A 26,516-nucleotide genomic window follows, 5' to 3' on the forward strand; every position below is an offset into this window, starting at 1 on the left:
AAAAGAACTAAGATAAAGAGGCAAGGTTCTGATTCTAGCCCATATTACTACCTTGATTATGTTTACTGTCATCAACAAAGCCCGTTTCACATACATTATCAGGCGATGCCATTTATTTCCTTGTGCTGTGTTAATACTATTAATTCTCTAGTGACATTACTTAACAGCCCGAGCTATCCCTTCAATGGATCAGATTGTTTGTCCTCCTATTTAAGGGATGGGGGAGGGGGGAGGGAGAAGGGCAGAAGTAATACAGCTATATATGTTTCCTAAAAACCCAAGATAAGCTCTCTTGTCTGGAATTGTTACTCTGTTAAAGCCTGGAAAGGATATTATTCTTTGCCTAGACCAAAACTTAAAAATACAGTATAAGAATTTTTCACTTAATATAGTAGAAAACTTCTATCATCCTTTCCTGATAATCTTATTACATAATATTGTAGGTTGTCCCTATTTGTATCATATCCTAGGCTATAAACTCCATCGGGGTGGGGACATGTTTCAACTACACATTGTATCTCTCCTAGTGCAGAAAACAATGTTTTGAATGCAGTATGTGTATAATATGGACAGGCAGGTAGAGACAGGACAGGCAGTGGTTAGACTGCCCGACCCTAGCGTCAAGAGGCCCTGAGTTCAAATCCAGCCTCAGACTTACTAGCTGTGTGACCCTGGGCAAGCCACTTAACCCTGTTTGTTTCAGTTCCATGATCTATAAAATTAGCTAAGGGAGGAAATGGCAAACCACTACAACATCTTTGCCAAGAAAACCCCCAAATGGGGTTGTAGAGAACCAAACACTACTGAAACAACTCAACAACAAAAGAAAACTGTGTATAAATAATATTTTTGGAATTTTGAACAAAGGAACACATTTAATCTTTAACATGAATTTATATTAAGATAATTATAAGGGCAGCTAGATGGCGTAGTGGTAAAGCACCAGCTTTGGATTCAGGAGTACCTGAGTTCAAATCCGGCCTCGGACACTTGACACTTGCTAGCTGTGTGACCCTGGGCAAGTCACTTAGCCCTCATTGCCCTGCAAAAAAACCAAAAAACAAAAACAAAAAAAGATAATTATATATGCCATGAAATTTTTGGGATCGTGGATGTAATAAATTCATTCTTGAGTCTGTGGAAATGAAAAAAAAATCATGAAATAAAATATCAAAAGAAAACAGAGTCCTGATACAACTAAAACAATATTGAAACACTAAAATTAACTTTTTAAAACTATTCAAAATACCCACTATAATGTTGTAATATATTCAAAATAAGTATTAGTAAGGAAGGGAAAGGCATAAGCATTTATTAAGTGCCTACTGTGTGCTGGGCACTGTGCTAAATGTTTTACAAATATTATCACATTTGATTCTCACAACAAAGCTGGGAGGTAGATGCTATGATGTTTTACAGTTGAAGAAACTGAAGCAGACAAAAGTCACGTGATTTGCCCAGGGTCACACAGTTGGTTATGTCCAACTCTTTGTGATCCCATTTGGGGTTTTCTTGGCAAAGATACTGGAGTGATTTACCGTTTCCTTCTCCAGCTCATTTTACAGATGAAGAAACTGAGGCAAACAGGGCTAAGTGACTTTCCTGGGGTTACATAGCTAGTAAGTGTCTGAGGTTACATTTTAACTCAGGAAGATGAGTCTTCCTGTCTCTAGGCCTGGTGCTCCATCTACTGTGTCACCTAGGTGCCAAGTGTCTGTAAAATACCAGGAGCTCTGGCAGGACAATCTACAAATTAACCATGTTCCAGAAGTTGTTTCTGTCATACATGAAATAGTCATTCAGGTTTTGGTAACTTAGTTGAGTTTTTTCTCTCTCATCTCAAAACCAACCTTAACATTCTTAACTTCATAACTGAAGCCCTGAAAGGTCAAACCGGAGATCAACATGGTAGACTGGAAACAACATTGGATCTAGAATTACAGAGGACTTGAGTTTGAGTCCTAATTCTTCCACTCATTAGCTGTGTGGCTTCAGACCACACAACTGCAACTTCAGCTTCCTCATTAATAAAAGGATGGCGGTGGATTAGGTGATTTCTGAGGATTTTTTCTATCCATAACTGACTAGAACTGGGTGGTATTTATACCTTTTGCTTTCCCATAATGGATTAATGAGTGAATTGGGAGGAGGGGGTGGGGAAGAGAATATTCTATTTATGAATGTATAACTATTATTACTTTAGTTTTGGGGTAGTCCTTTCCAGCTGAGACACAGAAGTTAGAAATTCATTCAAGGAAAGATGATCAGTAAGTTCTTTGTCCTATCACTTTATTACTATATACTCTATTTTCTTGGAGAACAAAATATTACTGAAATTGACAGCTTAAAATTACAAAATTGAAAGCGTATCAGTTATACATCTATTTGCTCTGATTTCCCAAATCAAAAAAGATATCGTTATTTCAAAGCAGTAAGGTTTGTGTAAGTCATGACATCACCTCCCGATGTCATGGTTCTCTACAGTAAGGAAGTACAAACAACAAGGTTTGTGATTGAGACTCCTTTTAAATAGATTAATGAATACATATTGTCTTGCATTATTAATATTGTCCACTAATAGGCTGTCATATATTATACTAAAGGAATGAATAAAAAGAAAATATTAGTGCAAGAAGAAAATGAGAGACCCAGGAAACTCACTCCAGAATAAAATTCAAGTTATTTCTAAATAGTTTTTCTATAGGATACCAAGTTTAAGCAAATGTAAAGTTCTGGTTCCCTTTTGATGAACATTATGGCAACCAGAGGTCTTAGTTTCATTTACTTTAAATACATCATTATTTTTTTAATTTCAGGATCCATGGAGAATAAGAAAAGAAAGCGCATGCCCAATGTTAAATGTATACACGCTTAAAAAGTTGAACAAATTCAACAACATGGATTTATTGTGCCATCTAGTGGTCATCTACTAAGATTGCATTTCATGTAAATAGAATGCCGTCAAATTTCCAAGGCAGTTCATTTTTTCTCCTTTTATGAAAAGGAGATTCATATAATATGGATGGATGACACTTTACGGACTGTGTGTCCATAAGCAGGTAGATTGTGCAGTGGATGGAGTGCCAGGCCTGGAATCAGGAAGACATGAATTCAAATCTGACATCAGATACCTACTAGTTGTGTGACCCTAGATAAATCACACAACCTGTTTAAGTGTAAATAATTATTGGCGGGGCAGCTAGGTGGTGCAGTGGATAAAGCACTGGCCCTGGATTCAGGAGGACCTGAGTTCAAATCCAGCCTCAAACACGTGACACTTACTAGCTGTGTGACCCTGGGCAAGTCACTTAACCTTCATTGCCTCACCCCCCCCACCCCCCCAAAAAAAACTTAGTTAAGGAATTATAAGGAATATAGACATCTCCGATTCTCTCTTTTTCAATGACCCTACATCCACCGGACACAGGTACTCGGCATATTGTGGCCACATAGTATATGGAATACAAGGGAAATGAAAGACATTAAGCTCCCCTAAAGACTTCTGCCACCGATCATGCCCCCAATTCCTCTTGCTCACTCTAGTCCTTTAGGTATGGCCAGGGAATTCCTAAACCTCTTTTACCCTATGTTGAAGGAGGGGCAGGGGAGAGGACTGTGTGTCCAAGCTCTATATAAACAAAGGAAAACAAGGGAAGCGTGTAGGATGTATGAGAAGCTACCCACATCTTCATCGAGATCATCCTACCAGTCCTTGACTCACCAAACACCTAGGAGTCACAAGAGCCCACAGTCTTGAGTACTCAGGCCCTTCTCCCCAGGTTCCAGGTCCCAACTCAGTTCTAGAGGTTGGGTTACCCCTCATCGGTCTTAGCTCCTCTTCCGTTGGTCCCAGTCACCTCAGATAGACTTTCAGGTAGCAATATACAGGAGCTACTGCCTCCTAAAGTTAACTGCCAGTCAACTACAAGTTGAACAGAAAGTCTCAATACAACCATACTGGCTCTCTTCTCCCCATTCCCAGGAGGGCAACCAGGAAGTAAGTCTCTGTCTCAAGGGCAAGCAGAAGGAAACTCCAGACCTATGCACTCATGGGCACTTGTTGTCACTTCCCTGTCTCTTTCAGGAAGCTCCTTGCCCATCCTGAGCACATGCCTAGGGCAATCCTACTTAGCTATCCTCTTTCCTCTTTTCCATCCCCCTTCAAAACAAAACATGTACAATTCAAATAGTTGAGAGCAATGCATTGGCACAGATTTCATATTCAAATAGATAGTATTTACTGGCAAACAATATTTTCAACATAAATCAGATATCTACTTAGTATTATGAATTTGCTTAATTAACTTTTCCCTTCATGGATGGTTCTAAGGTAAATTTTAATTTAATTTAATTAGTGAAATCTAGTTACTAAAAATCATTTGAGCAGAGGTCATTTTTTTCAACTCAACAGTTTTACAGATCAGGAAACTGAGGCCCTTAGAAGTTAAGTGACTATCCCAGAAATTAAGGAAGTTTTTCTGTAGAATTAAAGAATCACGGGTTTAGAATGAGAAGGGGCCTCAGAGACCACAGGATTCAATTCCCTCAGTTTGCGAGGGAAGAAACTGAGGCACAAAGAGGTTAAGTGATTTGCCCAGGGTCAAACAGTCAGCAAGTATCTGAGCAGACACATGGACTTGGTCTTCTCACATACAAGTCCAGCACTCTATCCATTATGCCATCTAGCCACCTTAATTTTTTCAAAATTAAAGTAAAAATGGCATTTCTCTCTAGAGATCATAAAAATAATAACATCATACACATTTTCTCTAATTAGGAAGGTTTCTCTTGTTCCTTGGTGGACTCAATTTTCATACTTAATTGATAGAATTGAAGTTCATCTATCTGATGGGTCAAAAAACTGGCATTTTTTGACTGTCCATCTTTATTGGTGGACTCATGAAATTACAGATCTTTCAAAGTTCTTTCATTGTTTCTTTTCTTTCTTTCTTTCTTTCTTTTTTTTTTAGTGAGGCAATTGGGGTTAAGTGACTTGCCCAGGGTCACACAGCTAGTAAGTGTCAAGTGTCTGAGGCCGGATTTGAACTCAGGTCCTCCTGAATCCAGGGCCAGTGCTTCATCCACTGCGCTACCTAGCTGCCCCTCATTGTTTCTTTTAAAGCTTTAAGTCCCAAATTGAAGGAGGTCCTGGGATCTTGTTAAGGATATTGTTCCCATCACTGCCTCCATTTGCCAATTCAACCTATTTCTTCCTTTAGCATGTAGTATCTTCTTTCACTCTTCTTCAGTTCCCTTTATGGTGACTTCTTGTGCTATTGTCCTCACTGGCTCTTTTAGACCACCACACCTCCAATAGGACCAATATTCAGGTTTTTACAATGTTGACGTGTCCCTTTCCTTCCACAGGTGATGGCTGTTCCCCTGACCCCTCTACATCTACTGGGAGTGGTGATCCTCATTTATTTCAGTTTCGTCAGGTCCATTCATGGCGGTGCCTATTATGGGATCAAACAGCTTCCACCTCAAATCCCACCTCAAATACCCCAATACCAGCCCCTGGGACAACAAGTACCTCACATGCCTTTGGGCAAAGATGGCCTTCCCATGGGTAAGGAGATGCCCCACATGCAGTATGGCAAAGAATACCCACACCTACCCCAGTATATGAAGGAAATTCCACAGGTGCCCAGCATGGGCAAGGAGGCAGCTCCCAAGAAAAGCAAAGGTAAAATCAATTGATAAATAAGTACATACTAAGCAACTATTTCATAGAGTAACAGTGCTAGGTGCTGGGGATATAAGTACAATGAATATAAAACAATCCCTATTCAGGAAGCACTGATATTCTAATGGAGGAAGAGAATTATATATTAAAATATATATATATATACACACAATATAAACATAAAGTGAATACACACATATATAGTAAGTAGTTAAGTACAAGTTAGCTTGGAAGTGAGAGCACTAGCAGGAGGAAGGATTAGAAAATGCTTTGTGCAGAAGATGATGCCTGAGCTGAATCTTAAAGGAAGAGGGTGATTTTATTAAGTAGGGTGGAGGAGGAAGTAGACTGCAGGCTTGGAGGCTTTGAAGAAGGGAGAGAAGGCCAATTTGACCGGATTTCATTGTAGAAGGGAGAGAACTGTCCAATGAAACTGGAAAAATAGGTTGGAGCCACATTGTGAAGGGCTTCTAGAAGCTAGATAAAGTCTTCTGACTTTATTTTATCCTGGAGGCAGTAGGAAGTTGGTTGAATAGAGGACTTCCTTCAGGAAGATTACTTTGGCTGCTAGTATGTAGAATGAATTAGAATGAGCAAAGTCAAAACAAATGACAACTTTCAAATGACTTTTCTTTTCAACAGATGTTTATTAAGTGAATGCTATGGACAGACTACCTTGATAGGTACTAGATGGGGACTGGAGGAATAAAATACAAAGATAAAGAAAAAGTTGCCTCTGCTTTTAAGATAATGGTGCCTCGGATTTCCTAATCTGTAAAATGGCAAGGTTGGACTAGAGAGCCTCTGAGTTCCCTTTCAGCTTTAAATCTATGATCTTATAGCCCTGAGGGTGGAGAGGGTGAGAAAAGCATGTTTCAAATGTTACTTTTTAGTTTTCTGTTCATCCTTATAAAATGCCTACTGGGTGTCAGATACTGTGCCAGGAACTATACAAAGACTTGTAAAATAAGACACAATCATGAGGGGGTTGCCTTCTAAAAAGAGAGAGAATAGAGTGATTCAATCAACAAGCACTTATTAAGAACATACTATGTGCTAGACATTGTACTAAGAGCTGGGCATATAAAAAAAAAGCAAAAACACAGTCCCTTCCCTCAATGACTTCAGAGTCTAATGGGGACAAAAAGTTGCCATTTGCATGTGCAATATCTCCCATCTCCCTCCCCCAGGACGTTTCTTCCATTTAGACAATAAAAACCTTGCATGTACCTTGCATATCACACATAGTTAGCCATAATCTGGAGTAGTCAGACAGGTAGGAGGAAAAGCAGGAGAGAATAGGGTCCCAAAAACCTAGAGTAGAAAGAATATCCAGGAAAGAGGGTGATCCGTAGTGAAAAAGCTTACGAAGTGGTCAAGAAGGATGAGAACTGGGACAGCTAGGTAGCGCAGTGGATAGAGCACTGGCTCTGGAGTCAGGGGGCCTTGAGTTCAAATCTGGCCTTAGACACTTAACACTTACTAGCTGTGTGACCCTAGGCAAGTCACTTAACCCCAATTTCCTCACCCCCCCCCAAAAAAAGAAGAAGGATGAGAACTAAGAAAAGGCCATTAGATTTGGCAATTATAAAATCATTTTTAAAAAACTAGAATCAAGGGGGAAATGAATGAAAAGCACATTTATTAAGTGCTTAAATTGTACCAATCATTGTGCACTGGGAGAACAAATAGAAAAAAGACTCAAGAAGCTCATGTTCTATTGGGAGTAGGCAATACCTAAAAATAAATAAATGGATGAATGGATGGATGGATGGATGGATGGATGGATGGATGGATGGATGGATGGATGAATGAATGTTTAGCTAAAGGGTAAATAAAAAACCTGGAAGTTCTAAGGGAACACATACCAAGGAATCCTACTTTCTTTATTTTCTGATGCTATAATTTAATACAAAGTAGTAAATTGACTTCCTAAGAGAATATGTGATATACTGGAATGAGAAGAGTTACAGTCAATTGGGGCTGTTCAGGGACTGATAATCCAAAAGATAGATTGGCTTTTACTCCTTTCCCTACCAATGCCTCTGTTTTGGTCATTTCTGAAATGTAGAATCAGTACCATACAGTGAGCAGAGGAAAAGGAAAAAATGAGAACCATATCAAATCATTTTGTCCTGTTGACAGCTGTAGTGATCAGAAATATATATATATAAAGACATATAAAAATAATATATGTAATAGTGTATAATATATGTAATAATATTATTGTATATTCTATTATACACATAGAGTATAATATAAAAACAAGAGCTATATAAAGATGTATATTCATACAGATATATACAGATATATACATATACATACATATATATGTGTGTATATATATATACACACACACATACACATACAAATATATAAGATATAGTGATCAGAACTGGTCATTGCTATTGGCCAGAATGGGTGTTTGGTATTATCTAAACATTTCATTTATTTATGACCCAATTTAGCATAGAAAACTAAGAGGTTTTTTTGTATTTCAAGTTTATCTCAATTTCATTATTGTTATTCTTATATTCCTATTGCTGTTGATGACAATAATCAGTGATAGTCACACATTTCATCTGCCTTTATGGCTAAAATTAGAGTTGTCACAAAGAAGTAAAGTATTGAATTATCAAATTAAGGAATTGCTGGGGGGAAGTACAATTGGAAAGACTTAAGCAAGTCTCTTTAATTTTAGAGAGAAGGGCATTGTGAAATATTACAATACTGTACACACACAACAGAATAATTTTCTTCTTTCATGAAGAGATATACATAATTATCAAAAATCCCGGCATATTAGTCCCACTCTAGTTAGGTATAGTAGAAAGAACACTGGCTCTCAAGTCAGAGCATATGGGTTCAAATCTCACCTCTGATATCTGCTACCTGTGTGCCCCTGGGCAGGTCATTTAACCCACCTAAACCTGTTTCTAATTTGTAAAATTAGGGTGTTAGATTAGATGACCTCTGAGGTTCTGTCTAGCTCTAGATATGATCCTATGATCCCTATACAAGATAGAAAATGCATCTTCCTTCCATTTGATATTTTATTCATTGTGTTAGTACCTTTTCAGCTCCTTTTAGGATTTTTTGTTTGTTTGTTTTTTTGTTTTTTTAATGGTATCCAACTCTTTGTGACCCCATTTGGGGTTTTCTTGACAAAGATGCCAAAGTGATTTGACAATTCCTTCTCCAGATCATTTTATAGAGGAGAAAACTGAGGCAAACAGGATTAAGTGACTTGCTCGGGGTCACACAGATAGTCAATGTCTGAGGCCAGAATTAAACTCTGGAAGATGAGTCTTTCTGATTCCCAGACTCAGCACTCTATCCACTACCTAGCTGCCTGTAGTTAGCTCCTAAGGATGATTTAAAGATAAGAAGTCTGGATCTCTGCCTTCAAGAAGATTATATTCTAGTAGAGGAGAGGAGATAAGTATACAAAGGTACTTAATACAGAGTATGGTTCAGCAAGTGAGAATAAATGAGTACACAAACAAAGTGTGCTGAGAGTTCATATGAGGAAGAAATCAATTTTGTCTAGGAGCATCATGGAAGACTTCATCGAAGCCCAGCTTTAAAGGACACAGAAGAAAATGTATTCTAGATGTAGGAGTCATGAAGGGAGTCTAATCTGAAGTTTGATATAAAAGAAAGTTAAGACTGGAAAAGTAGGAGAGAAATAGAACATGAAAGACTTTGAACACTAAATTGGGGAGCTTGGATTTTATTCCAAAGATAATAGAGAATCATCAAAGATTTTTGAGGAAGGGGTAGGGCAGGATCAGAACTGTGCATTAGAAAGATTAACTTAACAATCTCATGAAGTATGGTTTAGAGGAAAATGAGCAGCTAAGACAAGAAATAATGAGGGCCTGAATTAGGGGAGGGACATGAAGAATAGAAAGATATAGTGAAAGATACTGATTGAATAGAATAGACAGAATTGGTCAGTTGACTAGAAGTGAGGAGTTAGGGAGAGCAGAGTCAGTCAATAAATACGTATTAAGCACCTACTATGTGTGGCACGGTGCTAAGCACTGGAAATACAAAACCAGGCAAAAGATAGTTCCTGCCCTCAGGGAGCTTATAATCTAATGGGGGAGATGTCATGCAAATAAATATGTACAAACAAGCCACATTCAGGATAAACAGGAAATAATGAAGAGAGATTGAGAAAGCCTTCCTGTAGAAGAGTCAATGATGACTGTCCTGTTTTGAGTGTAGGTAACTGGCTTCTTGGGAAGTCAGGAGGAAGAGCAGTGTTGTTTCACTAGCCAGCACTGAAAGGGTCAAAAAAAAAATGGTGCTTTTCATATTCTAAAACCATGCTTCAATGAAGTATCAGCTTTATTCACTATAACTCTATAAAAGCATAGAACATGGTACTCTTTCCATCCCTGTTCATGATCCTACTAAATAAGTAGTGTGCTATTAGGCCTCAACTTTGTTGAAGTTAAGGCTAAGGAATGGATCTCACCATGCATATCTCTCTCTCTCTCTCTCTCTCTCTCTCTCTCTCTCTCTCTCTCTCTCTCTCTCTCTCATATTTTTTCCCTTTCTCTGTCTCTAAATAGAAATACCATTAGCCAGCTTAAGAGGAGAACAAGGTCCCCGTGGAGAACCTGGCCCAAGAGGACCACCTGGACCCCCAGGTTTACCAGGCCATGGGATACCAGGAATCAAAGGAAAACCAGGCCCACAAGGCTACCCAGGGATTGGCAAGCCAGGCATGCCTGGAATGCCAGGGAAACCTGGAGGCATGGGAATGCCGGGAACAAAAGGTGAAATAGGACCAAAAGGGGAAATTGGACCTATGGGGATGCCAGGGCCACAGGGACCTCCAGGACCTCATGGACTTCCTGGCATTGGAAAGCCAGGTGGCCCAGGGTTACCAGGACAACCAGGACCAAAGGGTGAACCAGGACCTAAAGGACAGCCAGGACTTCCTGGTCTTCAAGGACCTAAAGGAGAGAAGGGCTTTGGAATGCCAGGTTTGCCAGGACTAAAAGGTCCCCCTGGGATGCATGGACCTCCTGGGCCTGTGGGGCTGCCAGGAATAGGCAAACCAGGGGTGACAGGATTCCCAGGGCCACAGGGTCCTCTGGGTAAACCAGGCCTTCAAGGTGAACCAGGACCACAGGGCCCCATAGGCGTACCTGGGATTCAAGGACCACCTGGTGTGCCTGGAATTGGAAAGCCAGGGCAGGATGGCATCCCTGGACGACCTGGATTTCCTGGTGGTAAAGGGGAACAAGGACTACCTGGGTTGCCAGGACCACCTGGCCTACCAGGGGTTGGGAAACCAGGTTTCCCAGGACCTAAGGGTGACCGAGGTATGGGAGGTCTTCCTGGAGCTCTTGGACCTAGAGGAGAGAAAGGCCCTGTAGGTCCCCCTGGAATAGGGGGGCCCCCAGGTGAGCCAGGCCTGCCTGGCATTCCAGGTCCCATGGGACCTCCAGGTGCTATTGGCTTCCCAGGGCCCAAAGGAGAAGGTGGAGCTGTGGGCCCACAGGGACCATTGGGTCCCAAAGGTGAGCCAGGGTTACAGGGTTTTCCAGGGAAACCAGGCTTTCTTGGTGAAGTGGGACCCCCAGGCATGAGAGGTCTGCCAGGTCCAATTGGGCCCAAAGGGGAAGCTGGGCATAAAGGTTTACCAGGCATCCCGGGAGCCCCGGGGCTCATTGGACCCAAAGGGGAACCAGGAATCCCAGGGGATCAGGGTTTACAAGGTCCATCTGGAATTCCAGGAATTGGGGGGCCAAGTGGTCCCATTGGACCACCTGGAATCCCGGGCCCCAAAGGAGAACCAGGTCTACCAGGTCCTCCTGGGTTCCCCGGGGTCGGAAAGCCTGGAGTAGCAGGACTGCACGGACCCCCAGGAAAGCCTGGGGCTCTTGGTCCTCAGGGCCAGCCTGGCCTGCCAGGACCCCCAGGCCCTCCAGGTCCCCCAGGTCCCCCAGCTGTGATGCCTCCCACACCACCAGCCCATGGAGAGTATTTGCCAGAAGTGGGACCGGGGATCGATGGAGCGAAAACCCCACATGCCTACGGAGGCAAAAAGGGCAAAAATGGAGGCGTGGCTTATGAGATGCCCGCATTTACGGCCGAGCTGACCACACCCTTCCCACCTGTGGGGGCCCCGGTAAAGTTTGACAAACTACTGTACAACGGCAGGCAGAACTACAACCCACAGACCGGCATCTTCACCTGCGAGGTCCCTGGCGTCTACTACTTCGCATACCACGTCCATTGCAAAGGGGGAAACATATGGGTGGCCCTGTTCAAGAACAATGACCCCATGATGTACACATATGATGAGTACAAAAAGGGCTTTCTGGACCAGGCGTCAGGGAGTGCTGTGCTACAGCTCAGACCTGGAGACCGGGTTTTTCTCCAGATGCCCTCAGAGCAAGCTGCAGGACTGTATGCCGGACAGTATGTCCATTCCTCTTTTTCAGGATATTTATTATATCCCATGTAAAGTTTTTGAAGAGGCAAGAAAAACACGAGGAAAAAAAAAAGATCGCAAAAGAAAAAAAAATGAAGTGAGAGAAAAACCAAACACAAAACACATAATTGTTTCAAAGTGTTTATACTGTTGAAAAGTTATATTTAAATGGAAGTTTGGACCGTCATATTTTTAAAAAGCCAAAAAACAAAAAAAAACAATAAAAATGCAAGTTTAATGTTCTGCAGAGCTTGTCATTAAAATGACAGGAAGAATCTATGTATCACATTTCTAACAGATGTTCTGTACCCACTGAAATCATATTAGCAAATATACATTATACACTTCCACAATACCGTGCTTTCGAAAGTTCAGTCAAAATATTTCATTATGAAGGATCATAGCTAACACAAGTCATTCATTCGTATTGTTTACTTAAAAGTACACAAGAATAAATCTCAAAGAAGCATCAATGACCAAAAAAAAAATCACATGCTGTATTTACTTGCCTCATTTACCCCAAGTTTTCACAAGTATATTACTGGTGAAAGGCAGGAAGGGGGCAATTATGTAGCAATACTGCCCTTGCAGAGGTAATCTAAGGCGATGTATACCATCCAGAGGATAGCTCCCTTCCATCAGCTGCTGGGGTTTGGGCAGTGGGATTCCCACTTGGGGCGGGGTTGTCCCTTAGTGAGAGCCACTGAATCTATTAATTAACAAGTATTTACTAAGCACCCAGAAGATGCTGAGAAGATGGACCCAGCACTTCAAGAAGGGCCATGGAAGACACAAAAGGACAAAGACGTGGGCCTGTATCTGCAAGATGCTTATAATCTCGCTGGGAAATGAGAATAGTGGTTAACCTGTTTATTTCTGAAATATTTTTCCCCCTGAGGTTTCTTCCATATGCTTTGGTTCCTATTATTTCTTACTAGATCTAACTAAACCAAAAAACTTGAAGTTATTTGGGGAGAAAAGAGATTGGGAGTCAATGAAATAAGTGCTCTCTACCCCACCCCCAGTAACCTTCAGACTCTGTATAATATTCATTACTAATAGCAGGTATCAATTGTATATCAAATGTATATTTATATAAAAAAATAGCCACTGTGAAGCCACAGCCAGAGAGAAGACAAACCATAATTTCCCAATCATTTTTCAATGTCAAGAGGACTTTCTTGTCTACAACAATAATCATATCAATTCAAACTTTTTTTAAGGTTACAAAGTACCTTTTAAAAAAAACTAACTCATTTCTTTATACACAGAGCAAAACCCTTTAGAATTCTATGGGAAAATAAACTTTTATTTGAAAATCAATCTCTGAAACTTGAAAATAAGGGCACCCACAGTTTTCTGAAGTATGTGCTGAAACAGGATGTCAAGAACTGTTCTTAATGAAGTAAACTGCTGAAGACCCAATTATAATTTGAGAATAGAAACACATTATTTTTATGCTGCCCCATAGAGTAAGGGGATGACATACTAAAAATTTACTGCAAACACACACACACACACACACACACACACACATATATATATACACACACATGCATTTTAATCTCTATATTTAATCCAGTGTGCTTGCAAGAGAGTGTGACAAAGAAGATAGATGTCCTGGGAGTTAGGAAGACCTGGATTCAAATCCTATTTCACACACACACACACACACACACACACACCCCTAGACAAATTAACTTCTAAAGTTGCCACAAGTCAGCTTTAAGACTATAAGTTGCAAAACAGTGCCCAATCTGCACCAGTAAGAGAAACTTCTTCACTGGGAGTTAGTTTCCTACATCAATGAAAGTTATAGAACTAGACCAAAAAAAAAAAAATTTTAAGACACCTTCAACAGCTCTTATTCCACTACTTCAAGAATCTACAATTTTGTCAGTGTGGGCATCATCTCCACTAAAAATAGCCACTGTGAAACATCAACTAGAAAGAAGACAAACAATCCTTTCTCAATTGCTTTTCTAGATCTCAGCCCTTTTAAAGTTAATAGATGATCTTCAAGAGCTGCTGCAGCCAGAAAATCTCATCACCCTGCAGCCAGTATGGTGATAAGCCTCTGCAAACAGCTAGGTTGGTCTTTAGACAATAGACATTATATGGTCCCTTAGCAGTTTCACAACTGAAGCCTTCCCAGTATGGCAAAACCTGTCACAGCTTGCACTTCACTGGGATAGTCTTCAAGAACCCAGAGTCACCTTCATACCAAGATAAGGCATTGGATCAGGACCTTTGTATAAGTTTCATTTCTTTAGAAGATGGAAAAACATTTAAATTGCTTCCAAGTAGTCACCCGGAGACCCATAGACACATTCAACTAGCATGTTCATTAAGTACAGAGTTTTAATGCAGCATGACAAACTATGGTGAAGGAAATGACTTTAGGGGGTGCCTCCCCTCAAATATCTTATAGAGTATATCAAATAATGAACAGACTGGTAATTTTATTGACTTTCCACTATTGATTTGAGCCTTATCAATAGCAAATCATTTCTTCTGGTCTCAAGGAAACAAAAGAGCCACTTCAAATCTATTTCCTTCTGGCTACTGACAGTGGTATCCTATGGGATAAATAATGTGGAGAATAAAAACATTATATGTCCTCAAAATTCAAAGTGTGGAAGAGAAGAAAAAATAAGGGGAAAGTATACAAATAAACATGGTATAAACACAGTAACTTCTAATGGGACTAGTTGTAACTAACCAGTTAACTAGCTTAACTAACTCAGAAAAATTATCTTGACCTGATGTACCTTCTCTATATGAGGTATAGAAGTACAGTTTCTTCTTAAGATGACTGAAAATAAATGAATTTGTTGCCATGAAATAACTTATTCACTACTAGCTAAATGCCAAAGGTTTTCATCTAAAGAAAGCCTCAGCATTCATTTTCACAGCAAATAGCATCTGGTAGATATAAAGTCTTTGTGTCTATTCTCTCAGATGATGAATAAGACAAGGATGCTGGGTTTTTTGTGGGACAAATAAGCCACACATAGTATTATACAGATCGGTGTCCCACCTGGTATATGAGTAGATAGATTCAAATTGACTTGAAATAAAATGGCCAACTGGGGCAAATCATTTGTGAAATAGTATTTCTATATATGTGCATTCCAGTTAATTCTCCACCAAAATGGGGAGAAATTTCCTAATCAGCTGAAACAAAATTTCACTTATCAGAATCATTGATAATAGTTGCTTCCAAACTTATTTATTGGTTGTGTTACTTATTTGCCTAAATTTGTATATTAGCAGGCATAAGCTTCTAACTTGTAGATGGTGGGGAGGGAGAGGAAAAATCCTATGCAAGTACTGTTAGTTCTACAATGGTGCTAATCTCAGAGCAAAATGATGAATTATTTCACTTAATTTAAAAAAGAGTTTAAAATAGTTATCTATATGTCTGTGTTTCCCCTTTGAGTGTTGCATGTTATACTTTTACTTTGGTGTAAAAGCAGACCTAACATGAATCTGTTGTGAACCATAATCTCTATTTAACTCAAAATTAACTAGAATTTGACCATGGAAAAAATGGACAAAACTGGCATTACCATTATTTAAGTACAGAGTTTTAATGAAGCATGATAACCTATGGGGAGGGAAATAACTTTAGTGGGTGCCTAAACTCAAATATCTTACAGAATATGTCAAAGAGTGAAAAGACTGGTAACTTTATTGAGTTTCCACTGTAGATTTGAGACTTGTCAATAGCAAATCATTTTTTGTATTTAAATTTTTGTACTGATCTGAAAAAAGTCTTATTAAATATCTTTAAAAGTACTCTTCTTTTGTTTCTCTTATTTAGTATTATTGGAACCACACATAGTCCCTCAACATGGTACAAGTATGACCAGCATGGTGTGGTGTCAAGAGGAATGGTCTTGGAGTTAGAAGACCTATGACCTAGTTCTGACACCTGCTAGCCATGTGACCCTGGTTTTCTCCATCTGTCAAATAGAGTTGTTGTGAGGAAAATTTCTGTAAGCTTTAAAACACCAATAGAAAAACAAAACAAAACAAAACAAAAAACATCAATAGAAATGTGAGTTTTATTGATTTCCCCACACACACACACTATGAAAGACTTCTGGATGAAAAGCCCTCATTAGAAAGTTTTTGTAATTATTCTGCTATTCTACTTTGCAAATCATGGAAGGAGAGAGAAAGAGAGAGAGAGAGAGAGAGAGAGAGAGAGAGAGAGAGAGAGAGAGAGAGAAGCAGGTCCACTTCAAGGAATCCACTAATTTTAATACAATCTATCACTTCAGCAAGAGGCCCATTTTAACTTTGCCATCATGATATCCAGTTCTGCATAACAAAACCATTTCCATGTCCTGACACAGAGCCCCATACTAGCACTGCTTTTTGACAGTGAGTATGCTGAAATACTAGAAAGCACTACCTAGGGCATTTAAGGATCATCTGTCCCTAGAGATCTAATAGGAAACTAATTTCCCTACATGAAGGCAGGGGATACCTTCTCAAACTTTATTTTATGGTCATTTTCTTTTTTTCCCTTTTCTTTCTTTTCTTTCCTTCCCTCCCTTCCTTCCTTCCATCCTTTCTTTCTTTTTCTCTTTCATTCTTTCTTTTTTAAGTTTGGCATCTTGACAGAGCAGTGGCTAGTGCCAGGCCTAGAGTCAGAAAGATATCTTCTTGAGTTCAAATCTGGCCTCAGACACTTAATAGCTATGTGATCCTGGGCAAGTCACTTAACCCTGTTAGCCTCAGTTACTCATCTGTAAAATGAGCTGGAGAAGGAAATGGCAAACCAGTCCAGTATCTTTGCCAAGAAAACCCCAAGTGGAGTCACGAAGAGTCAAACATGACTGAAATGATTGGACAACCACAAAATGAAAAGATGGAACTTTTTCACATGACTGAAATAAAATGGAAACAAATGCACTGAATACATAAGTGCACATTTTAAAGGTCATCTTAACCCCTAACCTGTCACTTTGCAATAACCCTTTTACTGAACCAAAAAGTATTTTCTATTCAACTATGAGTCAGAATATCACAAAGATATCTGGTCCTGGAAATAAGCATTAACTACTAGCATACAAAGATAACAACAAAAATGTTCTACACTTATCCTCTGATCAAACTACCTAGTATCTACTGTAGATTATTGACATCTGAAGTAACATAAAACCTCACTAATTCAATTAGTTAATAAGCATTTCTTAAGCAACTACTATGTGCTACTAGCTATGCTCCTAAAATTCAGGCTAATTTTAGGAAGATCAGTTTGAAATAATGAAAGGTCTACATTTCAAAATATTTGTTAAAAAATTAAAAGTTTTTTATTATTTTCATAATTAGCTATAACCAAGCATAGTCCAACTCACTTGGTTTAAAATGTATATTAATGATTATGAGATTGAAGATCCTATTCCTTCCCATCCCAGATTGGTATCTTTGTGATGGTAAATTGGGCTATCTTTTGTCTCAACTCTTACCCAGCCCTCAATCATTGAACAGGTGTGGCCTCACACAAACTGATACCTGGGAAAGACCTTAACTTAGCAAGGTCAATGTCACCCACTGTATCCTGGGGCATCAGCAATCATCATTTTGTCTTGCTACTACACTTTTGATGACTCTGGAGCAAAAAGTGAGGCTCTGCTCCACTCATAGTATAACCCTTGTGATGTCATTGGTCCTCTTCAAGAATGAAGAACAATAACAAGATTGTTAACTCTGTCAATTTTATGACCACAAATTGTATTATCTATGATCTCATTTTACAAATGCATTTTGTTGATTGATGATAGATAGATAAATGCAAATTCAAAATATTAAAAACCAAATGTACGAAAAATACAAATTCCTTTTTAAAAGGTATCTCAAAAGCATCATTTTAGATCTGACTTTTCCTTTGCAACAAACCCACATTTATACCAAAGATACTTAGCTAAGTCTTGGGTGTACAAATATATTATTTGGGGGCAACTAGGTAGTGCAGTGGATAGAGCACCGGCCCTGGAGTCAGGAGGACCTGAGTTCAAATCCGGCCTTGGACACTTAACACTTACTTGCTGTGTGACCCTGGGCAAGTCACTTAACCCCAATTGCCTCACTAAAAAAAAAAGAGAGAGAGAGAGGAAAAAAAAAACCAAATATATTATTTGTACTAGAAAAACAACTTAATGTATAATGTAAGTCCTAATGAGAGTGGGGCAGGAGCATCTTTTCATATACAAAGTACAAAACCTTTAAGGATTCTGTTTTCTATATACAATGTAAAGTAAATGAGACCAAGCTAGTAGAAGACATGGTATCTGTCATGAAAGAATTTATCATCTAGAGGGTATAGACTAGTGATGTCAAAGTTAAGTAGAAATAGGGGCTACATATTGATGAAGAAAACCACATTATCTCTGTTTTGTATATTTTTATTTTGTTAAATATTTACCAATTATATTTTAATCTGGTCTGGCCACATTCAGTTGTGTTGTGGACCATATGTAGCCTTCAAGCCATGTATCTGATACCTATGGTATAGACCACAAACACACACACACACACACACACACATATACACACACATATTAAACAATGATAATATGATTTGGGGGGGGGGCAGGGCAGTGAGGGTTAAGTGACTTGCCCAGGGTCACACAGCTAGTGTCAAGTGTCTGAGGCTGGATTTGAACTCAGGTCCTCCTGAATCCAAGGTCAGTGCTTTATCCACTGTGCCACCTAGCTGTCCCCATAAGATGATTTTAAGGCAACGCATATGCAAATTAAAGACTTTAGGCTTCCAGCTATGTAGTTTACCTAAATGTATCTGGAATTCATAGTAAAGGAAAAATAATTTGTCAGAGTTGCTGTAGAAGGGTGGGAGATTGGACTGTATGAACTCTGGAGTCCCTGTTGGGATTCTAGGATTCTCTGAAAGATCACTATGAAGTTTGGTCATTTTGGGAAAGCTTGATGAAGAGGCAATTCTTTCTTCCTCATCCCCTGTGCTACAGAAGTCATCTTCTCCTAGGGGATAGGGGTAGAGCTTTAGAAAGGAGGTGTCAAAAATGGCCACTCTCTGGCTGACCTCAACCAGATTAAAATGTAATTGGGAAATATTTAACAAAGTAAATAAAAATGCAAGAGGACAGGGTTCATGTTAATAAGTAGTTTTCTAGGCCAATATGCAGCCTGCAGGGATCTTTACATAAGATTTAGTGTCCTCCCCCTCTACTGCCCTAGAATACTGTATTTTAGAAATCTTAGAAATGAAATATCTGTGAAAATTCTTTCGTCCACGTGCCACTCCTGTCCCATGTCCAAGATCTTCTCATCTCCTTCCATCCCTCTCCCCTCCACACCTTTCCTGGGCCCTCTCTTCCCAAAATTGAACTTGGAAGATCTCAAAAACATATGTCGGAAGAGACAACTTGGGATTAACAGCCTTTCTGCAAGCAAGCAAGCAAGCAAGCAAAACGCATCTACTATGTTCTAGGTACTATGCTAGGTACTAGGTATGCGGAAAACAAAAATTAAACAATCTATGCCTCAAGGAGCTTATAATCTCTAGTGGGAGAGAAAATGTACACATGTAAGTCTATACAAAGTAAATACAAGGTAATTTCATAGGGAGGTAACACATATACATGCATATATGTGTATATATCTACATATATATTCAAAATACAGAGAAAAATTAAATACAAGAAGTATTAACAATTGGAGAGATCAGGAAAGGGCTCATGTCAGAATTGGTATCTGAGCTGTACTTTGAAAGAAACTAGGGGCAGCTAGGTGACGCAGTGGATAGAGCACCAGCCCTGGAGTCAGGAGTACCTGAGTTCAAATCCGGCCTCAGACACTTAACACTTACTAGCTGTGTGACCCTGGGCAAGTCACTTAACCCCAATTGCCTCACTAAAAGAAAAAAAAAAAAAAAAGAAAAGAAACTAGGGAACTGAAGATGTGGAGGTGAGGAGGGAGCATTCCAGATAAAAGACAGCCTATGTTTCCACATTATGTGTAAGAAACAGCAAGAGGGTCAGTTTGAATGGATTGAAAATTGAAGATAAGTAATTTATAGTAAGCCTGGAGAGGAAGGTTGGAGTCAGATAATTAGAGGCTTTAAACACCAGAGAGAGAAGTTTGCATTTGATTCCAAAGAGAGCCACTGGAGCTTAAGAGGGATCATGGGCAGATCTATGGGACAGCTAGGTGATATAGTGGATAGAGTACTGGGCCTGGAATCAGGAGGACCTGAGTTCAAATCTGGCCTCAGATACTTACTAGATGTGTGACCTTGGGTAAGTCACTTATCTCTTCCTAACTCAGTTCCTCATTGGTAAAACGAGCTAGAAAAAGAAATGACAAACCACTCCAGTATCTTTGCCAAGAAAATCCCATATGGTATTACGCAGAGTCAAACATGACTGAAATAACTCCAACAACAGCAAAGTGGGCAGATCTGTGCTTTAGGAATAACACTTTGGGAGTTGTGTGAAAAATGGATTGGAGAAGGGAGGCATAGCTCACCTTGCTTGTATTCAGAATGTTGTGTGTATGTGTGTTAGGGGTGGTGTACACTAGGACCCAGCTCAATGGTGCTCTCCTTGCACACAGTCCCTCTTTGATGAGGGATCAATGCATGGCTGGGATTCACTACTTCCTACACTTAGCCAATTCCATCAATTATTCCTACACTCACACATCCTAACATACAGCATCTCCCACACTCATAAGATCATGCATACAGCCTCCCTGAACCCTCTTTTCACTCACTCATTCACATTAACCTCTTACTTATGTGCTCTTGAAACTCACACACACACATACATACACACACACACACACACACACACACACACAAACTGGCACCCCTTGCACAACTTACATTGCTAGAATATAAGCTCCTTGAGGGAGCTGTTTGTATTTGTATCCTCAACACTTAGCACACCATCTGGCATACAGTAAGCATTCAATAAATGCTTGTTGCCTCCTGCATCATTTCTCTCAAAACTCTCCCAGCTCACAAAAGCCTGAGCAATTATTGGAGCTATGAATTGATCCAACCATTCTGGAGAGCAATTTGGAACTATACCTATAGGGCTATAAAACTGCGCATACCCTTTGATCCGGCACTATGCCACTATTAGGTTTGTATCCAAAAGAGGGTTTTTTTTAAAGGGGGAAAAGACCAAAAAAGTTATTTATAGCAGTTCTTTTTGTGGTAGCTTAGACTTGGAAATTGAGGGGGATGCCTAACAATTGGGGCATGGCTGAACAAGTTGTGTGACTGTGATGGAATATTATTATGCTATAAGAAATGACAAGCAGAATGATTTCAGAAAAACCTGAAAAGACTTACATGACTGATACAAAGTGAAATGAGCAGAACCAGGAGAACATTGTACACAGTACAATGAAAAGTTGTGAATGGCTTGGCTATTCTCAGCAGTACAATGTGCCAAGACAATCCCATCAGACTCATGATGAAAAATACTGTCTGCCTCCAGAGAATGAACTGATTGATATTGTCTAAATACAGACTGTAACATACTATTTTCCTCTTTCTTTTTTTCTTTCTTTTTTGTTCAAGTCTTCTTGTACAAAATGACTAATATGGAAATGTTTTATATGATTGCATATGTATAACCTATATCAGATTTATATCAAATTGTTTACCATCTTAGAGAGAGGGGAGGGGGAGGGATAGAATTTGGAATTCAAAACTTAAAAAAAATGAAAATGTTAAAAATTATTTTTACATGTGATTGGAGGAAAAATAAAATATTATTTTAAAATAAAATAATTTGTTTAAATGGAAGTCTGATCAATCCAAACAATGGCTCCTTTCTTTACCCTTCCTAGGACAGTTTCCCAACTCCAAAAAGACCAATGCCAGCCCTGAGGCCACTTCCAGACACTATTATGCAGCCTGATGTTTACAAAAAGAATGGGAAGCTAGGAAAGGATACCATGAAAATGATAGTTCTGTTTCAGACATATTGACTTTGAACTATTGGTTGAGAGATAGGGAACTAATGGCAAGTCTTCTGTAGAGATGTCTATGTAGTAATAATTAGTATGAAGGTAGTCACTGAGGCCATGAGAGTAAAGAAAAATTCATCTGACCAACTCATTTAGCCCAGAGAAGAGAAAATTTAGGGGGCATATGACCCTTGTCATCATCTATTTGAAGAGCTGCCATGATGAAGAGGAATCAGACTTCAGCTTCAAATCAGAGACAGATTTTGTCATGATGTGAAGGAAAATTTCCCAACTGTTCAAGAAGTAAAATTGGATGACTTCTCTCCCCTTCCTGAAGTCATCAAGCAAAAGTTGACTTTTGTCAGGCATAGAAGGGATTCTTACTCAAATATGTGTTTCTATTTTTTTTAATTAAGCTAAAACAGTGTTTTTTCAAATTAATTGCTATGGCTATAGATATCAGTTTTGGGTAAGAATATTTTCATTTATTAGTATTATATCTACCCCAAAAAATTCTATTTACCAGTAAAGGATTGACCACATGTCTCTCTAACTTCTCATGGTCTCAGGTCAAGTGGTAGAGGAAGCAGGGAGAGAGTTTCAGCAGAAACACCCCCCCCAAAACTAGCACTTGGTCTCAAAATCCAAGGGAGTTCACAAGACCTACATTGTCCCAAGAGGGAGATCCAAGAGCCAGTCAAGAGAGCGCTCCTGGCCTGGCCAAGGGTTTTATCCTCTTTTAATAGAGGCAGGTCATTATACATTGATCAAAGCTAATTGGTTAGCATCATTCAAGTCCATTGGTTGACATGACTTGAGGGTGGTCTGAATTAAAATGAACTCTACAGATGACATCAGGGAGAAGACCCTCACTCAAGTTGCTTAAAGCTAAGTCCATTATCTAGGTGTGGTTTGATCAGTCAGTCCTACACAGAGCTAGACAAAAGAGTCTATCTCCATTTCTTTTGTTCCCTTGGGTTTGTTCCAAATAAGAACAAGAACAGGACTTTCTGGAGTGGGGGGTGAAGGGGGGTGGGGTGGGCTGAAATGACTCATCTCTGGGACCCCCAAGAAATCCATTATTAATAATTATTTTCTCACAGGTTAGCCTAAACAACCTCTGAGATCCCTTTTGAAATTATGGAATTGGATAATACTGGGATCATATGTTAACTAATAAATAAAACCCATTTGTAATTATATATCCATAAACAAGATGCTTAGACTTTGCTTGGACCTTGAACTCAGTTCATATCCAAACTCCTTAGTATTTACCTGATCTTGCTTCCAGACTGAGATTTCCAAGGCTTCATTTGACTTAGTTTTGTCTTGACTCACAGATCTGGCTTTCTTCAATCTGGTTTGTCCTACCAGCTCAAATCCCAGTAAAGAAAATAAATAGTTTGGGAGCAGCTAGGTGGCGCAGTGGATAAAGCATTGGCCCTGGATTCAGGAGGACTTGAGTTCAAATTTTACCTCAGACACTTGACATTTACTAGCTGTGTGACCCTGGGCAAGTCACTTAAACTTCTTGCCCCCCCCTGGGGGGGGGGGAACAACAAAAAACAAACAAAAAAAAAAACCCCAAATAGTTTATAGAATTCCCTGGCAATATTTTCTTCTTTTTTTTTTTTAATGAATTCTTTCTTCATATTAAAACATTAAACTTCAGCTCAGCACTGATAGAATTAGCATGAATACCAATTTTTTAATGTTTTGGGAAATAGTTTTTTGGCTTAAAAAGAATCATTCTGAACTTCACAAACAACAACAACAAAGACACTTTCATATACAAATTAGAAGAGAAAAAGGATTAAATGGGTAACCAAGAACTATTACATATGGCTTGCTTTTTGTTCTTTTGGCAACACATTTTCTAGGTTTTCCCTCTCCCATAAATCCTTCTCCTAAAATAAAAAGGGAAAAAACCCAAAGCACATAACAAGTAAATATGGTCAAGTAAGACAAACCCATGCATATGTCATGTCATAAAATGTGTCTCATTCTGGACCTGGGTTGTATTGTCTCTCTGTCAAGAGGTTAGTAGCATGTTTCACATCTGGAGTTATGGTTGGTTATTGCAATGATCAAAGTTCTTAAGTCTTTTATTTATTTATTTGTTCATTTATTTATTCGTTCATTCATCTATCTATATCTATCTATCTATCTATCTATCTATCTATCTATCTATCTATCTATCTATCTATCTATCTATCTATCTATCTATTTTTGCGGGGCAATGAGGGTTAAGTGACTTGCCCAAAGTCACACAGCTAGTAAAGTGTCAAGTATTTGAGGCCAGATTTGAACTCAGGTCCTTCTGAATCCAGGGCTGCTGCTTTTGCCTCCTTCTTAAGTCTTTTAAAGTTCTTTTGCTTGGTAAACTGTTGCTGCTCTATAAATTCTTCTTCCTGGTTCTGCTCTCTTTAATTTGCATCATTTATACAAGTCTTCCTAAGTTTTTCTGAAATAATCCTTTCTGTCATTTCTCTCAGTCCAATAGTATCCCATTATACTCATCTAATGCCAATGTTAATTCTTATGCTTGACTGGAAAAAAGAAAAAAAAGTTAGTTATGTAAGTATTCTGTTGACAATCAGTCCCCAGAAAAGATCTTTGATGAACCCTGATTTTTTGATACTTTCATTTTCAAAACACACTGGTCATACCTGATACGGTAAAAATAATAAGAAGAAGAAACAAGCAAAACATTTTATTTCTTTGCTTTAAAAAAAGTTGCTACATAACTAAACCACAAAGAAATTCAAACCACTAACTTCTGGGATTAAATATAATCAGATTTAAGTCACTAAGAAGTAAACATAGCAGCCCACTTTAACATCTTGTTCCCTGAACATCAATTGTGAGCTGTTGAAACACAGGACCCTCTACTAATAATTTCCTTTAAAGCATCCAGGTCCCTCAATCTTTCCAGGAATTTTTCCTTGCCCTCTCACTGCAAGTAAAAATAGATTTTACTAGACTCAAAAGTACACTAAAATCAAAGTTTGTGAATCATGTTGAGACCTACTTTTCACATCTTGTCAAAACTACCAAAACCAAAAATTAATTTAGTGATGAGTATAGCCAAGTAGAATCTTATTTGACAAGTGAACAGTTGGCAAGGCTGTTCACATCTGCTCTTTATTCATTTCTTCATTTAAAAGTGATGAAAGACCAAAGCTGATGGCATCTATACAATTCTCCACGAGCTTACTATTTAAGCCTTTCCTAATTGAATATCATCTATCCTTGCCATGGTCTAGGCCAAACCTGTGTCACCACCAGTAGGAATTTCTCATGCTCCTAAGATCATTGCTCAGCACAAAGTTACCAATAAATATTTACTGAATTAAAGAAAGGTGATTTGTACTGTACCATTCACACTCAATCACATTAATTTGGGTTGTTTTGTCTAAAGTGTTAAAGTGCTCTTCACAAAGAAAATTCTGACAGCTCAGGTCTGCAACATAACACCTTGGAAAAGTTAAATGATCTATCCAAACTCACACAGCCAGTATGTATCAGAGACAGGACTTCCATCCAGGTCTTCCCAAGTCAGAGTCCAGCTCTCTATAACACTATGTCCTTCCCAATATGACTTTATGATTTGTTCAGTGTGACTCATGGCAGGGAATAAAGGCTTGGAATTTTGAGCTGGAAAGGATCTTGAAGGCCATGTTGTCCATCACCACCATATGACAAATGAAGGCCTAGAAAGATTTGAAAAAACCCAACACTCCAAGGGTCACACTTTTATTCATTCAGCAAGTATTAATTAACTACCTACTATGTGTTACGGGGGGGGGGGGCCTGGATATAGATGAGTCAAATCAAAATGTAGGCAAAATAAATACATTATAATTTCTGGGAGAAGGGCATTAGCATTTAAGGGACTCAGGATAGACTTTGAGTACATGGTAACATTTGGGTGGAGACTTGTAGGAAGCTTGGGATACTAAGAGGTGAATATGAAGAGGAAGGGCATTCCAGGCATGTGAGGAGATTCAGTGAAGTGAAAGATGCAAATATTAGATCCAGGGAATAATAAGTGGGCCAGTTTGGCTGAAACATAGGGGTACATGGGAGGGGGGGAATACCTGTGCAGATGGGTAGTTAGAACTTTATGCTCATAGCTGTCACCTGGGGTGAAGCAATTATCTTTGGCTTCTATGGATCAGCATCAGGGACTCCTCTGACACTTGTGATCTGACTGGCCCACTTTCTCAGGAGAGACAGTTTATGGCAGAACAGGAATTCTATGCAGTTTTTATAAACAATATGTTCACACTGGGCTCTGGGGAAATCTGCTCCTTGAGTGTCTAGGATCCATTTTAACTGGTCCTTTGTGGCAGGAGGGAGACATGTCCTGTCAATTTATTCCATGATGGTTTGATT

At 39.1% G+C, this 26,516-nt stretch overlaps 1 protein-coding gene across 3 annotated transcripts in view; it reads left to right on the forward strand.

The window, feature by feature from the left end:
- The window catches only part of COL8A1 (collagen type VIII alpha 1 chain), a 220,743-nt gene extending 204,829 nt beyond the window's left edge, over window positions 1-15,914 (forward strand). For 2 of the 3 annotated variants that reach the window (XM_043998466.1, XM_043998465.1), the window contains exons 3-4: window positions 5,368-5,686; window positions 10,270-15,914. In XM_043998466.1, the coding sequence (XP_043854401.1) occupies window positions 5,371-5,686; window positions 10,270-12,176 (2,223 nt within the window). In that variant the 5' untranslated portion in view covers window positions 5,368-5,370 and the 3' untranslated portion in view covers window positions 12,177-15,914. The remainder of the gene's footprint in view (window positions 1-5,367; window positions 5,687-10,269) is intronic. The other variant, XM_043998467.1, reaches the window with a different exon arrangement.
- Window positions 15,915-26,516: the final 10,602 nt, after the last annotated feature.

This window comes from Dromiciops gliroides, chromosome 3 (genome assembly GCF_019393635.1).
Source record: "Dromiciops gliroides isolate mDroGli1 chromosome 3, mDroGli1.pri, whole genome shotgun sequence".
Lineage (NCBI taxonomy): Eukaryota > Metazoa > Chordata > Mammalia > Microbiotheria > Microbiotheriidae > Dromiciops > Dromiciops gliroides.